Raw genomic sequence first — 16,558 nt, 5'->3', positions numbered from 1 at the left:
AACCTAGCAATTAACAAGATGACAGTATTTCTGATCCAGAACTCTTCGAGAGCTTTAAAATAACTCAGTGAACAAAACACCACTGTTTTTTAAATAACTGTTTTCCTGGTTGTTGTTGTTATTGTTTCAGCTAAACCCTATACATAGAGTGTAGATAAAGCACATTCTCTTGAGAACTACCTCCTTGCTGACTCAGTTGTTTTGGCCATTTGGGTTGCAGTACACAGGGGACTGGAGAAAGGAGGAGGGGACAAAGAGGGAGGGATAAGATGGCAGAAGGAATATCTTGCCTGTTGCAGAGCTCATAATAAACTCTCCATTGAAGCATTCCTAGCTTCAAGTTCTGCTTTTGATCAAACAAGTGCAAATCAGAAATAAGTCAACACAAAAATTTATATCCAAGTCACAGCTTTCTATTTCTCCTAAGGCATGTTGATTTTTCTCTGCCACTTAGTACTTTGCTTCATACTTTCTTTTAGCACCCTGCTAGCTTCAAACAGTTTTTTTTCCTCCTTGCCTTCATCTACAAGTCATAGCCTTCCTTTTTTTCAGTGAGACAAACTGTATTGTTCAGGCATCACATGCTTTTCTGCATTGACTGGCATATTTTACACAACAAAGCACCCAAATCGTTATATTTTACCTAATAAGTCACAGTAACTCAGGCTGCCTTTGTGAAACTCCACTCTCTTGCTCTTTTTCTTTGTGACTTGCTTTCACTCAGACACAACTACTCTTCCTTGCCATCATGTGAATCAAGCACTGTTCTGAGAACAGCAGCACTCTTTCCTGCACTATTCTAAAACAAAACCATTTTTTTCTGGCAATCAGGTAAAATCTCACTGACTTTGGTGTATATAAGAAGTAGTCTTCATTCAGAAAAGCAATAAGTAGCATTTGAGATTTTTTTTTTTTTAAGGATATAGTAGAAAAATATAGTAGCTGCCACACAGATCACATACTAGGTCAACCACAGATTGATTGGTGTTAGCAAGTGGTATCACTGGAGTTTCAGTACAAATGCACAAGAATTTATATAGTTTCCAGAATCATCAGATTACCAGATAGAGGAGGTGACTGGAAGCTCCAAATACAGTGGAAAAGCAATACTACAGTAGATATTAACCTGTGAGCAAGCAGATTAGACAAAGTTTTGTAATTATTAGTAAAACCAACTTTCTTCTGTTCTGTAATCACTGTTTTAGAAAAACATGGGTTGTGCTTCATTCATTTGTACAACAAACATGACTAATTCATGCCACCCTTCCATGTACTAATACAAGTTTCTGATAGAGATACCAATAGGATTTTGTAAACTTCACATCTCTTAGGATTCACCTTTCTGCCACAATTTGACAATATATGTGTTTAGATCTGTAATCTCGTTGGCATAATAGGACAAATTCAATATTTAAAATCCCTCCCTAAACCAAGACTTTAGCCTTAAGTGCCCCCTGCCCAAGATAGTATTTAGTAAATAGAATCATAGAATGGTTTAGGTTGGAAGGGACCTTAAAGACCATCTAGTTCTAACCCCCCTGCCATGGGCAGGGACACCTTCCACTAGACCAGATTGCTCAAAGCCCCATCCAACCTGGCCTTGAACACTTCCAGGGATGGGGCATCCAGAACTTCTCTGGGCAACCTGTTCCAGTGTCTCACCACCCTCACAGTAAAGAATTTCTTCCTAATATCTAATCTAAGTCTACCCTCTAGAATATGCTAGTATTAGTGAGTATCACACACACAAATAGGAATAAAGATATTTGAATATTTGGGGACAGAAAACTGAAATAGTGTTTGTTAAATTAATTTTCAAATTGAAGTTTATTTAATTAATAAAAGGGAACAGTATAGCACTAATTCCATATTACCTTCTGTAATAAACTGTGTGGGTTTTCTATGAGCATTCAGGAAATTTCTTCGGCAGTACAGTTCAGAAGGAAAACCTACAAGAAATAGAGGTTGGTCATCTGGCCCAAACTTTAAGTACTTATCTGAGTAATCAGGACTTCAGGGTTTTTGAAATTAGACTGGCTATCTCACAAACATTGCCTGTATCTCTATGCTCATTTTGATGCTTCTCATCCCTTTTCCAGCTGGAAACCAAAATTAAGAAATATAGAACATTTCAGAACATTAAAGATTAAAGCTAAATTCCCTTAAAAAAATAGCCCAGTTTAGGCATGTATGGACAGTCGGGTGAATGAAAGGGTAGTTAGTGTCTGTTTTCTGTCTTCTTTCTTTTGCTCTTGTTAAATCTTCTAAATATAATGGAAGATCCAGAGAAGAGAAGCATGAAAGGCACAAAACTGCTCTCCCTTAAGCTCAATTAAAGAAATTAACAAGCTGGGAAAAGATGGATATCCTTCATCAGACATCATTGGAAGTTTGGTTGAACCATATATTCTTAAAAGGATTATCCTGTCTGCATTTAAATGTAATGCAGTAATAATTCTGAAGCCTAAAAAATGCATATAAGGAGTTGAATAGAAAATTCTAACCAACTAGGGAATAATAGAAAAGTATGCAGAAGGCCAACATTTAATCAACAAAGACAAGAAAACATAATTGGTCAAATCTATATCCCTTCTGCTTGCAAATGCATAAAAAAAATTGCTTTCTCTTAGGAGACAGCAATATTAGCTAGCATATGCACTCTTTAAGACTGACTTGTCTTAAAATGAAGTGAACAAAATAAGATGGGGAAAAAAAGAAGAAAAAAAAAAGAAGAACCTGCTTCCACTCAGTCTTGGCAGAATCCAAGAGAGGATTTCATTCAATATTTGGCTGGAAAGCATTTTTATTCCTCTCTTCCTTTTGCCTACCTCCTTTTGCCTGTCTCATCTCACAGCTGGCTGGAATATTTTCTGCATCTGGGTAACCTCTCTGCAGATGTGCTGGAGGTCTTGGGGACCTGAGGGCTTTGAAAGTGTAAATACACAGGCTGTCCATTGGTTTTCAAGGCAACTAAGATCATATGGACTGTCTTTGCCCTAGAGATCAGAGGTTTTTCAGTTTTTGTGCTTTGTCTTTAAGTCAGATGTATAGCCACAGGGGCTAGAGAGCAAGGTTTTCTAAAGCCTACACACCCGCAATATCCAGCTATGTTAACAGAATGGCAAAATATCAAAGTTCTAATGAAAAGAGAATTGTGTTTCCCATTGTAGCTCTAGGCATAAATGATGTTATCCACAAGTTACCCTATTTGTAAGTAAAATTTAAGCAGGATCTCTGTGTTAAAAGTGATCAATGTTATTGAAAAATGGAAATCCTATTGAAAGAGAAAAATGTAGTCATTATTATTTATATGAAAGCCTCTGAGAAAAATGTTTTTTTTTAAGTGATATACTCTGTATAGATGATTAAACACGATGTGTCAAAGCAATTTGAACAATTTCAGGTGCACCAGAAATAAAGAATATTGCATCCCATTATTGCATGTAGATTTTCTGGCATTAAACAAGTTGTGAGCTAATGATGTAGTCATTCATTCAGTGAAGTTATAGTCCTAGTCCTCCAGATTGCCTGCTGTCATAAAACCTGTGAGAACTTAATATCTGTAAGATGCTTCCTTTCTGCCAAAGTTGACTATAATTGACAAATGGGTTAGAAAATTACAGGATATCATGGACACATACAGAATATGACTCCTTAAAACCCAGTTTAAATATATTTAAGCTGCTCATATAACCCCAAATCCCTAAATATCATGCTTTTTCCTGTAGTTCACTCTTAATCACCTGCTCAGTAATTTTCTTTTTGTAAGTTGTTTCTAAGAGAAAAAATATCTTTCTTAATGAGGTGATTTCTTCTTTCAATAGTCAGGAAATTAAGACTGATTTATTTTTTCATCTTTTGAAAGCAGGGTGTAAAGGAGAGACACTCAGAAAAAAAATTGCATTGTTAAAGTTATGCACAAGATTTTTACAATAGTATGTAGAAGTCACCTAATGAAATTAAGCAGTTGTTTGATGTAGCCATAAACAGGCTTCGGTGGCCTACACCAAAGTACGCAATTTGTAGATGGAAGTAGTACCTTTTATTAGCTCAATTGGTTTAGTGGGAAAAAGTAATCAAACCTCTCAATAACTTTGTCTGCTTTTTTCTAGTAAAAGCTTTTTCTAGTTAAACTAAAAGCACCACCTTTATCTAAAAATCTTCTCCTGGGAAAAAGGTCCTAAAAACTCTTATAGATGCCATCATAGAACTAACACAGTGAATCACTGTCATGCCCTGGTCACAGCTAGGACAGCCTTGCTGCCTCTATAAATGTGACATCTTGAGATGCATCAGAACAGTCATCCAGAAATACTGAACCCATGCAGAATTATAATACATAATGATTTAATATCAGTTTGAAAAAATAGCCAGGAAGGCCAAGATGAGTGATAAAATTGGTACAATATAAAGGAATAGGAGCCAGTGTAATTACCTAACCAATCTTATATTGACTGTTGCACCTCTGACTTAGTTCTTGTGCAACAGAGACCAACACTTGAATTAGATCAACACTTGTTCCATGTAGGTCTGAATCACTCGTGCCCTTTAACTACTTTAGCTATATAATACACTCCTAATCCTTTCCTAAGGCTTGTCATGATTTAACCCCAGCCAGCAACCAAACACTGCCAGCAACCAAACACCATGCAGCCACTTGCTCACTCCCCCCCCCTTCCCCCCCTTCCCAGAGGGGTGGGGAGGAGAATCAGAAAGGAATGTAAAACTCGAGGGTCGAGATAAGAACAATTTAATAATTTAAACAGAATAAAGAGATAAGAATAACAGTAATAATAACAATAACAAGAATAATAGCAATTAGAATGGAAAGGTGGGGGGAAAAGGGTAAAATCCAAAGGAAAAGGGAAAAGGGAAAAAAACCAAGTGATGCACAGTACAACTGCTCACCACCAGCTGACCGATGCCCAGCCAGTCCCTGAGCAACGATCCCCCCCAGCTAACTCTCCAAGTTTATATACCAAGCATGACGTCCCATGGTATGGAATACCTCTTTGGCTGGTTCAGGTCAGCTGACCTGTCTGTGTCCCTTCCCAGTCTGTTGTGCCCCTCCAGCCCTCTGGCTGGCAAGGCCCAAGGAACTGAAAAGTCCTTGACTTCAGTATAAACATTACCCAGCAACAACTAAAAACATCAGTGCTGTTATCAACATTGTTCTCACATCATAGCCAAAACACAGCACTGTACTAGCTACTAAGAATAAAATTAACTCCATCCCAGCTGAAACCAGGACAGGCTTGGTATTTTCTTGGTTTAGAGGTGACACAAAATCACTATTTCTTCTAATTAAGTTATCATATTAGGCAGCATAATCTGGTTCCAGTCTGGCTCCAAAGAATTAACTCAAAGAAAATATGAGTGGAAGATTTTTCTTTGCACAAAATGTAAACTTTTAATTTGTCAGTTTGTTCTTTTGTTACTTTTGTTTTAAAATACAGAACTATTTCTCCTAGTACTTTCTGAGTTACATAAAACAACATGAAGCACATTCATAATATTTAATGTTTCTTTCTCCCTAAGATAATATGAAATTGCAGTGCTGCTTATGATTAAGACTCAGGGAAATGTATTTTATTGCTCTGAATAATCTCTTATTTAAATAAAAATACTTTAAAGAAAAACAAAGAACATTTATTTCTCCCTTAGTAATTTTCCACCTTCTAACATATTAAATAAGGAAGGTTTGTACTTTAGCATAAACTTTCACAGAAAACTAATAAACTAATCAACAAATTGAGTGCATTACTAGGATATAACGGCTGAAAATACCATATGTATTAGGTTTACGTGGTTTTGGTAGCAGGGGGGCTACAAGGGTGGCTTCTGTGAGAAGATGCCAGAAGCTTCCCCCCATGTCTGACAGAGCCAGTGTCAGCTGGCTCCAAGATGATCTGCTGACGAGATGAATCCCTTTCTGCTTGGGCTGGGCTGGCTAGGTGCAGTGGAGTCATGCAGGCCTGAATTCTCTATCTATATCATGTTCACCTATGAAGCTATTAAGATACGTTACTGATCACTTTTTTTTTTTTTCCCCAATTTCCTTGTTTTTTCTTCATCTGCCCCACTTCTCAGCTTTCACTCCAGACACCTTTTCTCCAGGTACTGTGCTCCCATGCTCTCACTTTTTCAGGAATTTAAATTTCTCAATTTGTTTTTGAAAGTCAACCTTCCTGCCTCCTTTTTTCCCTTTCTTCTAGTTCCTTTGTGTATTTTCTTTTGATTTTCCTCCCACTCTCTTTCTTAATACTCTACCTAGGTCTATTTTTCTCTTTCTTCCTGATCATGACTGGAGCTGAACTTTTCACTCTCCCAGCCTTTTCTGTGCTTCCCCATCATTGTCTATATAATTTCTAGTCAATTTTTGCTTTCTTTAGTAATCTTCTTTCTCTGCCTCCTGGACACACCAGACAATTATTTAACTCTCAGAAACAGAAAACAAGCAGCAAGTCTACTAAAAAGTCCCTGAGCAAGGCAAGACACGTAACAGTTGTTCCCACCTTTCTAGCATCAGCCGAGACTGCAGTAACAAAGTCTCATATGGAGCTGAGAATGTAGTCTGGGACTCCTTGCTTGATGCCACCATACTGCAAGCAGTGAGAGAAGAGAATAACTTTCCCTTGGAAGGGAAGCAGGGTGGCTGAAGCTTTACTGAGAAATTAAGTTCCTTGTTACCTATTTAGACAAGAAGGAAAAAAGGCTTTTCCTCATCCTTTAGAAAGGTGGTCAGATGTAATCTCTTTTTTAAATATTTATTCTCTCATACAGAATGTACCAGGGTAGCCTGGGATTACTCCTCTTGACTTAATGACTCAGCAGGATTCACTGATCCTTAATGCCAGTGACACTCCTCTGGTAGTTCACATCTTGCAGTGCTGTTGCTTGAGATAATTTTTGGATTCAGGCAAACAGCACCACATCTTGCATCAAATTTTCCATGTGTTTTTACAAGGAAGACTAGTTTGTGGGGGCTTTTAAGCTCTAATTCTGATGTCGTGTGAGGAGATAGTGTTGTCCCATAGTATTGCACCAGTAGCACCCATGCCTTTGTCTGCACTGGGTGGGAGTCATAGCTAGATTGCTTCTCCTTTCTGAAAGTAGAAATCTCCCAGTCATTACAAATCTCTGTGCTCTTTTCCTTCCATCTTTTCTGGTTTCCATTCCTGCCATGTATTCCTGTACATTTCAAGTTTCATGCAACCATGAAAAAGTCTGTTCTTGATCTCAGATCAGTCTCCTCCTGTCTTAATCCAGCCCATTTATGTTTAGCCATGGAGTCCATACATGGTGCAGTGTTTCAGGCATGCTAAAACACTCATAAAACAAAGAAGTATGGCAATCAGAGAGGGTGAGGGAGAGTGAGGCAGTACAGTGAAAAGTGATGGAATGGTAGTGTTGTTCTATTTCCATCACTTATAAATAATTATCAGGTAAAATGTTCTTGATGGAATCATATCCCCGCTGAATTCAATTGGAGTTTAGTGTTTGACTTCAAACATGTAGCATCTCTTCATTCACTCCATCTTTAACCCAATAATTCTGAAATTAAATCTGCATTAAGATATAATTATATAAAATTATATGGTTTTGTATCTCCTTAGTTCATTCATAGGAAAAAAGATATTATACTTATCTAAGTATAGAGATGATGCTATTGAGACCAAGGTTAAAGAGAACCACTGTATTGCTCTTTGTTAAGGCTCAATGTTCATTTCTGCTTACAGACACTTCTGTTTTCACCTTGCCATTATATGACACTTTCTTGTGGGATTCTCAGAAGATATCATAAGTCTATCTTAGGAGTAGCACAAGAAAGCAATTTTGCTCTGGCTTTTCTTTTTTTTTTTTTAATGGAAAATAAGACGTTGCTAGAGATAACAGCTTTCTGCTTCCCAGGTGCCTGGTGAGACATTTTGCTTCACATTATTTTTCCAAGTTCCACTGGATTTATTTTGAAAGGGTGCAATTTCTCTGGGAAAGGCGGTTGTTTCTTCATGCTTAGATCATTGCCCATGCCTCTTAATTGCCTCAGTAGCCAATGGCTTCCCTTCAAGGGGAGATTCCCACCTCCTTCCCACATGCAAGGGGACTGATTTGAAGAACCCATTACAGCTTTGATGCTTATACTGTGGAATTAGCTGAACTTTCCCATCATGTCTGCAAGTAGGATATCAGACGGTGGGAGTGGGAGGAGAAAGAAGGAATTTGTCTGAACTGTGGACAAGCATATCTCAACTTGCTGCCCAGAGAGCAGGCTGCATGTGATATATGAGATAAGTAAGTATGAGGCAGCAGATGCATGGAAGGCTGAAAGAGCAACATCCAGCAGGAGTGCAAGGAACCTTAGTCAAGGAGGTAAGAGCACTGGTAGGTGGGATATCTCCTTTACATCAGTCATGAAGGGTTGTCTTGGTGTCAGAAATACTAGGGATGCTCCTCTGACACTGAAATAATATTTAGCTCTCCAAAGCAGTTAGGTGACTGCTGGTTGTATTTTTCTTTTATTTCTTCTCTGTGCATTTATACACAGATGATCATATATCCTTTTCCTGTCATGTTTGGGTTGCTAACTCAGCACATTGCCTGCCTAAGCCCCTCTTCATGTGTAATACTGATTAGTCCCAGTTGTTCAGTACACTGTTAAATATGAATAACTGAACATGTTCATTTTCCTAAGACAAAGTAAGGTCTGCAAGAATTAGCTTGAAACAATTTGAAATTCATGAAATGCTTTCAGTCGTTCATTTTTTAATTTAAAGCAAGTAGGACATTTACAGCTTTTTGGTACTAATGCTTTCATATAGATGTGCTCATAGTTGGCTCTGTAAATATAAATATTCTTGGTGGGAGATGTGGTGTATGAAGGCACAGACTCAGGTTGTGGTGCAACCAGAGACACTTTATTGTACAGAGAAGCTCATATTTATATCTCTGAGCCTGGATACGAATTCCAGCTGTATGTACCACCAGGCTCAGGGCAGAAACCATTCATGCAGTTACATAGCTATATATCACTACAAGCATGCAGACACCTTTTGACTACTAGATAACCATGTTTATCTTTCTTACTTTCCTTCACAATACCCAGCTGTTCTCTCATCTCCTGCCAGATCAGACGTTCTCCATCCTCCTCTCATACATTTCTCTTCAGACATTCTCTATCCTCCTCTCATATATCTCTCATCTCCTGCCAGATCAGACGTTCTCCATCCTCCTCTCATACATTTCTCTTCAGACATTCTCTATCCTCCTCTCATACATCTCTCATCTCCTTTCAGTAATGACCAGACATTCTCCATACTCCTCTCCCCCAGGAGACACCCTTAAGGTCTGTAGCAGTCTTAGGAAAATAGTACTGCTTTCTGCATATAAGGGTCTACTGTGTATGCATTTCTTTGAAGAGCAGGAATGTATGCCTCAGTGTTTAAAAGATGAATTAAATTCTGGAAAGGAAATTTTCCTGTTGATTTCAGCTAGCCCTGCAGCTAACTATAATGTGCATTTATATTACCACTGCAGTTGTTCCATCAGAAAGATTACTGGTGTAATATTTGAAAACACAGTGCTAAACTTTCTGCTTGCATAACTTTTATCACTTAATACAGTTACTGCAGCAACTAATCTTGTTGTCAGCCAGTGTAATTCCTATTTTATTTTTATTTTTCTGTCATCTTTTTTCCCTTAAAAGCCAAGGGAAATAATAAATAACATGAAAATCACCTGAAGAAGACAACCTTTGACCTCAGTAATACAAATCAGTATTGCACTCTTGTTTTAATCACTTAAGTAGAAACATGAAAATGTAATGAAAAGATTAAAAAAATTAGACACAGAAAGAAACACAGAAAAGTACAATAAGAGCATAAATAACTTATTTGTGAACAAAGCAGAAAGTCTTTTCTCAATGCCCATCATAATATATGTATTTGATAACCATTATTATTATTATGTTTCCTTCCCATTTAGGAGATTGTCAACTTCAACTGTCGGAAGCTGGTTGCTACAATGCCTCTTTTTGCTAATGCAGACCCAAATTTTGTGACTGCTATGCTAAGCAAACTGCGATTTGAAGTGTTCCAGCCTGGAGATTATATTATCCGAGAAGGGGCTGTGGGTAAAAAGATGTATTTCATTCAGCATGGTGTTGCTGGTGTCATCACCAAATCCAGCAAGGAGCTGAAGTTGACAGATGGCTCTTACTTTGGGGGTGAGTAGGAAAAAATTAATTGTAACATTGGACTGAATGCACTAGAATAAAAAATGTTCAGATATCAGAAATATAAAGACATCATAATAAGTCTACTGAGTTTCTTTTGCCTAGACAATTCGAATTGCAGTGAAGAGTGCACAAAATATTTCTGAATAAGACATTCAGAGTCTGCTTACTGTTGCAAGGATTGCTATTGAAAATACAAAATGACCTTCCTGAATTTTCAAGTTATTTTGAATTGAGCACTGTTATTTAACAGACAGTATTTCAATAAAAATATAATAATTTGCATAGCAATTTTATAGGTATTTGAAGATAAAATAATCAGGATTCTTCTTCTTTAAAAAGGGATACAAATTTTGAGTCATAAATGTAAAGCACTTCTAAAAGGTAAAAATCACTGCAAGAATTACAAAATTAGACAGTGGATAAAAGACTATATGGGATATTTTGGTATTCTTCAAAAATATTTCAGTCTGGTTTTAGTGCTTTTTTACTGATGTTTAGCACACATCAATGTTTATCCTTCCAGCATATACTATGGAAAACTGGACTCCCTATTTGAATAGATAGCTCTCTAACAGATGTATATTAATAAAAATCAGACATGAATTTTAATCCAAATTAAAATAATCTGGCAATCCTAATGAAAAATAGGTTTTTTATTTAGATGAATGCATCTGGATTTTTATATTTGGATTAAAAAATTCTTTTTCTTTTTTTTTTTTTACATTTAATAATTTACTGGTATGAAGATGTTGTTACTTGTGACTGTAAATTGTCTTTGTTCAGTAGAATAGGTGTCTGCTTCTGTGGGTAGCAGCAAGGCTGGTTTCCAGGACCTGATTGATCATTTGCATGTACCACTGCTGCCCATGGGAGTTACAATTAGTTGGTTATTGTATTAATTTTCTGTTGAGTCCCATGAATTATTCCAGAACTGAGTCAAAAGCCTTTCACAAATTGTTCAATTGAAATCCTAATCGGTGGCATTTAGCTGTTATACAGAAGTGGGAAGCTTAGAAAACTGAATTGGGCTCAGTGTTTGAATTGGGCCATAGTTACTTAACTAATCCTGTTTTAGAATAATACGCTAAAGCAACTCCTACTGATCTGGCCACCAGGCCTTGTCACTCTGCAGTAGCCTCTGGAAGGTGATTTGTACCAGTATTTGTTGAAGCACTTTAGTAAAGAAGTCTTTTGCTTATCCCATGGGCTTAAACTGTAGATGCTGAAGACAGGAGATTAAGGAGAAAGAAAAGGTAAATGCTGAGGATGAAGAAACAAAGCAACCTTGGTCTTGGTCTTCTCTATGCTTAGCAGTGCCCTAGTTTATGAAAATGAGTTTGCAAGAGCCTGTGTGCTGAATCTGGCCATAATACTCCTCTGAACTAGCAGAGGATCAGAGGACATTGCACATGAAAGTATTTTACATAACTGTTAGCCTGTTGTTGCAGTGCAAGTACTTAGCTTATCCTGTTCACCCAATACCCTTCTTAGCAGGAATGCAGACAAAAAATAAGCTATTTGCAATATCCAGAAACCACAAGAACTTATTACATTGCATACCAAAGCAGTTTTTTTCATCCAAACTACAGCTGGGATGAGACAAGGGGTGCAAAAATTGGGGCAAATGCATCCAAACCAAACAGCTGCTCAGGCAAATGGGAGATAATAGCTGCTTGGAGAGGGAGAGGGAGAGGGGAGGAGAGGAGAGGATGCAGGGAGAAAGAACCTGAGAAAGGAAGTGCCCTGAGATCCAAAGTGTTGTGATTCAGATCTGTTTTAACAGAATACCATATAGCATTGTGAATTCCCAGAAGTAGGTTTCAGACCCTGGAGAAGAAATACCTATTTGACTGCAGTTGAAAAGAGAGGAAACAAGCTGCACATCAGATAACTGTGAATTGAAAAGGTTTGATTTGTCAAAGCAAAAACCCTAAAAATAATCTAATATTCTCTTCTCTCTGGAAAAGATGTTCTTTCCCTGAAATGTGTATCATAATCTGAGTAAAGCTTCCTGACCAAAGCATAAGAAGTGCTGCACAGTAGAATAATACCAAGCTGGAAGAATAAGCCTGTGTTCAAATCCTAAGGCAAATAACCCTTTTGTTTTGCCTAATGGAGACATGCAAAATCTGAGGCTGAGATACCATTTAAGAAGCTGCAGTTTATAATTTCAACTGTATAGCTCCCAGTTGTGACCCAATAAATCAATATCAACACTTGTGCTCTCACAAGCATGGGAAGGACACAGGTGGAAGGGATGTGCCATACCTAAACAGATCTTTTTTTCAAATGTCTTATGAATTGGAAGTTCACAATCCCAGCTCAGAGATACTAACCGTTGGATGTCAGGTATGTCCTAGATTTTGGGTTTCACAGAGGCCCTTGGCTCTGGGGAGATTCAGGAGTCGTCCCTGGAGATGCAGGCTTGCCTTGAGAACTTGTGGAGGGTTTTCACTGACATCCCACCTTGGATTTGGAAAATGTTTATCAAACTTACAATATTTAAAATGTTTGGGTATTGACAACATTGTATTAATAGAAAAATTCTGACACCCCAGAGTTGTTGGAGAACTGGAGTTTAGTGTGAAAGCCATGATTTAACAAGAGCTGAAGCTGTGTGGCCAGTATTTGGGAGAGGCTTGAATGGAGACTGTTGGGAGAGTGAGAGCCTGGAAAACCAAAAGTTGCAGTAATAAAGAGAGGTAATAGCTGGAGGTTTGAAGACTGAGATGCTACTGAACAATTAAATCCTCATGCCTGATCTTTGTTCTTAATTAAAAAACAGGCTTCCCTATGGATCTGGGTGTTATAAGTTGCACATGTAACTAGATAAACCTTACAATTGCTTAGAAATTCTCAAAAAGAATGTGCCTGGATAATCATCAATGGAATTGATTGATCAGGCTACATTTCACCTCTGCTTTACATTGATTTTTGAGGGAGGTGCAGAATGGTGACTCTAGAGAGTACTCCATAGATCTGGGCTTGATTACTGCCTGCCTCTTTCCTCATCTGTGCTCACTGGTTTCTCATTTCTGGAGGGAAGGACTAAGTACAAGACAGTGGCCACAGAAATACTGTGGTTTGTTCATTGGTATTCCTGTGGCAAGAGCATTCTATCCCTTAACCTTTATGCGTGTTCATTAATCTATTTTTCTTGAACTTTGCGTGCAGGAGCATTACTTAGCCCAGCAACATGTAGGATGCTAATTTAGATCCCAACAAGTTTTTTGTCCTTCAGTATCCTAATTGAAGGATATTATCACCCTACATATCTACTCCAAGTACTAATGTGAATTTGAAAGTAATTTCTGGTACTATCCTTTTCCCTAGGCCGTGTACCCCTCCACCCTTGCCCCCGCTTCCCCTTCGACAGAATATACAAAACATGTAAGGGAAGAAGTGAGAAATACTGACCAGTCTACACTCCCTCAGATCTGCAGTCAACATATCAAAAACCAATGTCCTCCAATTATTGGAATAACAAAACAGATAAATAAATATGTTCAGAAAACAGACCAAAGAGGATATGTTTTAGAGAGTGCCATAAATTGTCTTGAACAGACATGGATCAGTAGAAGAACTGTTTCATAAAGATTCAGGACAATCCATTTTTCTTTTCTTTCTACTGACATTTAAAGAAAACAGTAACTTTTTATTGCCCTAACTTAGAATTCCTGTCCTTACATGATGTGCTTGTGTGAGTTTTTATAGAAGGGAAAGGAATTAGATAATGAATGCTGATTTTGATGCTAATTTTCACTATATTGCTCAGTTATATATTCATTTCTACATCAGTAAAATTTTGTAATCCACAGTTACCGGTGGATAATTCCAGGGTTTTAATACTCTATAGCTGCTTTTAGAGGATTCTTCAGGACCATATCTTATAATTTTTGTGGAAATTTTGCAATACTCATTTTTCCTAAACATCTATGGATTTTTGATGTCTTCCTTCACTTTTCTTTTCCCTCCTGTTTTCTAAAATATCTTCACTTCCCCATTATCAGGAACTGAAAATTCAATTATAGCAAAGCAGTGAATAGGTCTTTTCTCTTTACAAAAAAAAAAGAGAATGGAACTTCTCCCACTGAGACCGATACATGTTTCATACAAGGAAACAAGGTTGCTCTCAATTAAAATTATAACCTTCTCCCAGCTGCTTCTGTAGGATGGGCAGAGTACAATGTGAATGAAGAATGTCAGGAGAGAGTGGATGGTCAGGAGAAGGTAGATTATATTAAGACATAGGACATAAACATAGGGGAGGTCAGAAGAGTGTGGAGGGTGAAATGGAGGTCAACAGAGAGAGGACTGTGTGGGTAGGAGTTAGGTTGTGAGTGGTGCAAAGAAATGACATAGAGGAACTGTGAGTTCAGCACAATGTCATGGGCATGAGACTGATGAGAAAGGGAAGAAAATGCAAGGAGGAAGAGAATGTGTGAACATGCCTAAAGCAACCTTCAGAAGCTGGAAAGTGAGGGAGAAGGTGCTTACACCTATCCCTTTTGAATAGCAAGTAGGGAAACCTGACTGCATGTGTTTACAGCTAAGTTGAATTATAAGATTGATATGCACACACTTGAATTCAGCCTTCCTGGGACAGACAAGAATCGCGAGGCAGGTAAAAAATGTAAGCAATTATATTTTGAGGATCATAGAATCATTTAGGCTGGAAAAGACCTTTGAGATCATCTAGTCCAACCGTTAACCCAGGACTGCCAAGTCCATCAATAAATCATGTCGCTAACCATTGCATCTATGTGTATTTAAATACCTCCAGGGATGGAGATTCCACCCTCCCTGGGAAGCCTGTTCCAATGCTTCACCACCCTTTCATGAAATTTTTTTTTCCTAATATCCAGTCTAAACCTCCTCTGGCATAACTTGAGGCCATTTCCTCCTGTCCTGTCACTTGTTGCCTGGGAGAAGAGATCTACCCCCACCTACCTACAACCTCCTTTCAGGTAGCTGTAGAGAACAATAAGATCCCCCCTGAATCTCCTCCTCTTCTGCAGAATAAAAAACTCCAGTTCCCTCAGCCGCTCCTCATAAGACTTGTGCTCCAGACCCTTCACCAGCTTTGTTGCCCTCCTCTGGACATGCTCCAGCACCTCTACATCCCTCTTGAAGTGAGGAGCCAAAACTTGAACAGAGTATTCGAGGTGTGGCCTCACCAGTGCTGAGTACAGGGGGAGGATCACTTCCCTTGTCCTTCTGGCCACACTATTTCTGATGCAAGCCAGGATGCTATTGGCCTTTTGGGCCACCTGGGCCCACTGCTGGCTCATGTTCAGCAAGCCTTCAACCAGCATCCCCAGGTCCTTTTCTACCAGGCAGCTTTCCAGCCACTCTTCCCCAAGCCTGTAGCATTGCATGGGGTTGTTGTGACCCAAGTGCAGGACCCAGAACTTCTCCTTGTTGAACCTCATACAATTGGCCTCGGCCCATCAATCCAGCCTGTCCATATCCATCTGCAGAGCCTTCCTACTCTCAAGGAGATCAACACTCTCCCCCCACACTTGGTGTCATCTGCAAACTTACTGAGGGTGCACTCGATCCGCTTGTCCAGATCACTGATAAAGATATTAAACAGGACTGGCCCCAATACTGAGCCCTGAGGAACACCACTTGTGACCGGCTGCCACCTGGATGTAACTCCATTTACTATCACTCTTTAGGCTCAGCCAGCCAGCCAGCTTTTAACCCAGCATAAAGTACACCCATCCAAGCCATGAGCAGCCAGTTTCTCCTGGAGAATGCTGTGGGAGATGGTGTCAAAGGCTTTACTAAGGTCCAGGTAGACAAGGTCCACAGCCTTTGCCTTGTCTACTAGGTGGGTCATCTTGTTGTAGAAGGAGATCAGGTTTGTCAAGCAGGACCTGCCTTTCATAAACCCATGCTAGCTGGGCCTGGTCCCCAGGTTTTCCAGCATGTGCCATGTGATAGTGCTCAGGATGATCTGCTCCATAACCTTTCCCAGCACTGAGGTCAGGCTGACAGGCCTGTAGTTCCCCAGATCCTCCTTCCTACCTTTCTTGTAGACAGGCATCACATTTGCTAACCTCCAGTCTTCTGGGACCTCTCCACTTTGCCAAGACTGTTGATGAATGATGGAGAGTGGTTTGGTGAGCTCATTCGCCAGCTCCCTCAGTATACTCAGGTGGATGCCATCCTGCTCCATATACTTGTGCATGTCTAAGTGGAGCAGCAGGTCACTAACCATTTCCTCCTGGACTGTGGGGACTTCATTCTGTTCCTCCTCATCCCTGTCTTCCAGCTCAGGGGGATGAGTACCCTGAGGGTAACTGGTCTTGCTATTAA

General features: G+C 39.0%; 1 protein-coding gene across 1 annotated transcript in view; it reads left to right on the top strand.

Moving 5' to 3' along the window:
- Positions 1 to 16,558, top strand: part of LOC129734855 (potassium/sodium hyperpolarization-activated cyclic nucleotide-gated channel 1-like) — a 196,864-nt gene that overhangs the window by 156,449 nt on the left and 23,857 nt on the right. Inside the window, exon 6 of the mRNA XM_055700188.1 lies at positions 9,982 to 10,222. Within this exon, the coding sequence (XP_055556163.1) occupies positions 9,982 to 10,222 (241 nt within the window). The remainder of the gene's footprint in view (positions 1 to 9,981; positions 10,223 to 16,558) is intronic.

The sequence above is a fragment of the Falco cherrug genome (assembly GCF_023634085.1).
Source record: "Falco cherrug isolate bFalChe1 chromosome W unlocalized genomic scaffold, bFalChe1.pri SUPER_W_unloc_1, whole genome shotgun sequence".
NCBI classification, from domain to species: domain Eukaryota; kingdom Metazoa; phylum Chordata; class Aves; order Falconiformes; family Falconidae; genus Falco; species Falco cherrug.
The sequence above is the reverse complement of the archived record's forward strand: the minus strand, read 5'-3'. Positions and strand labels throughout refer to the sequence as shown.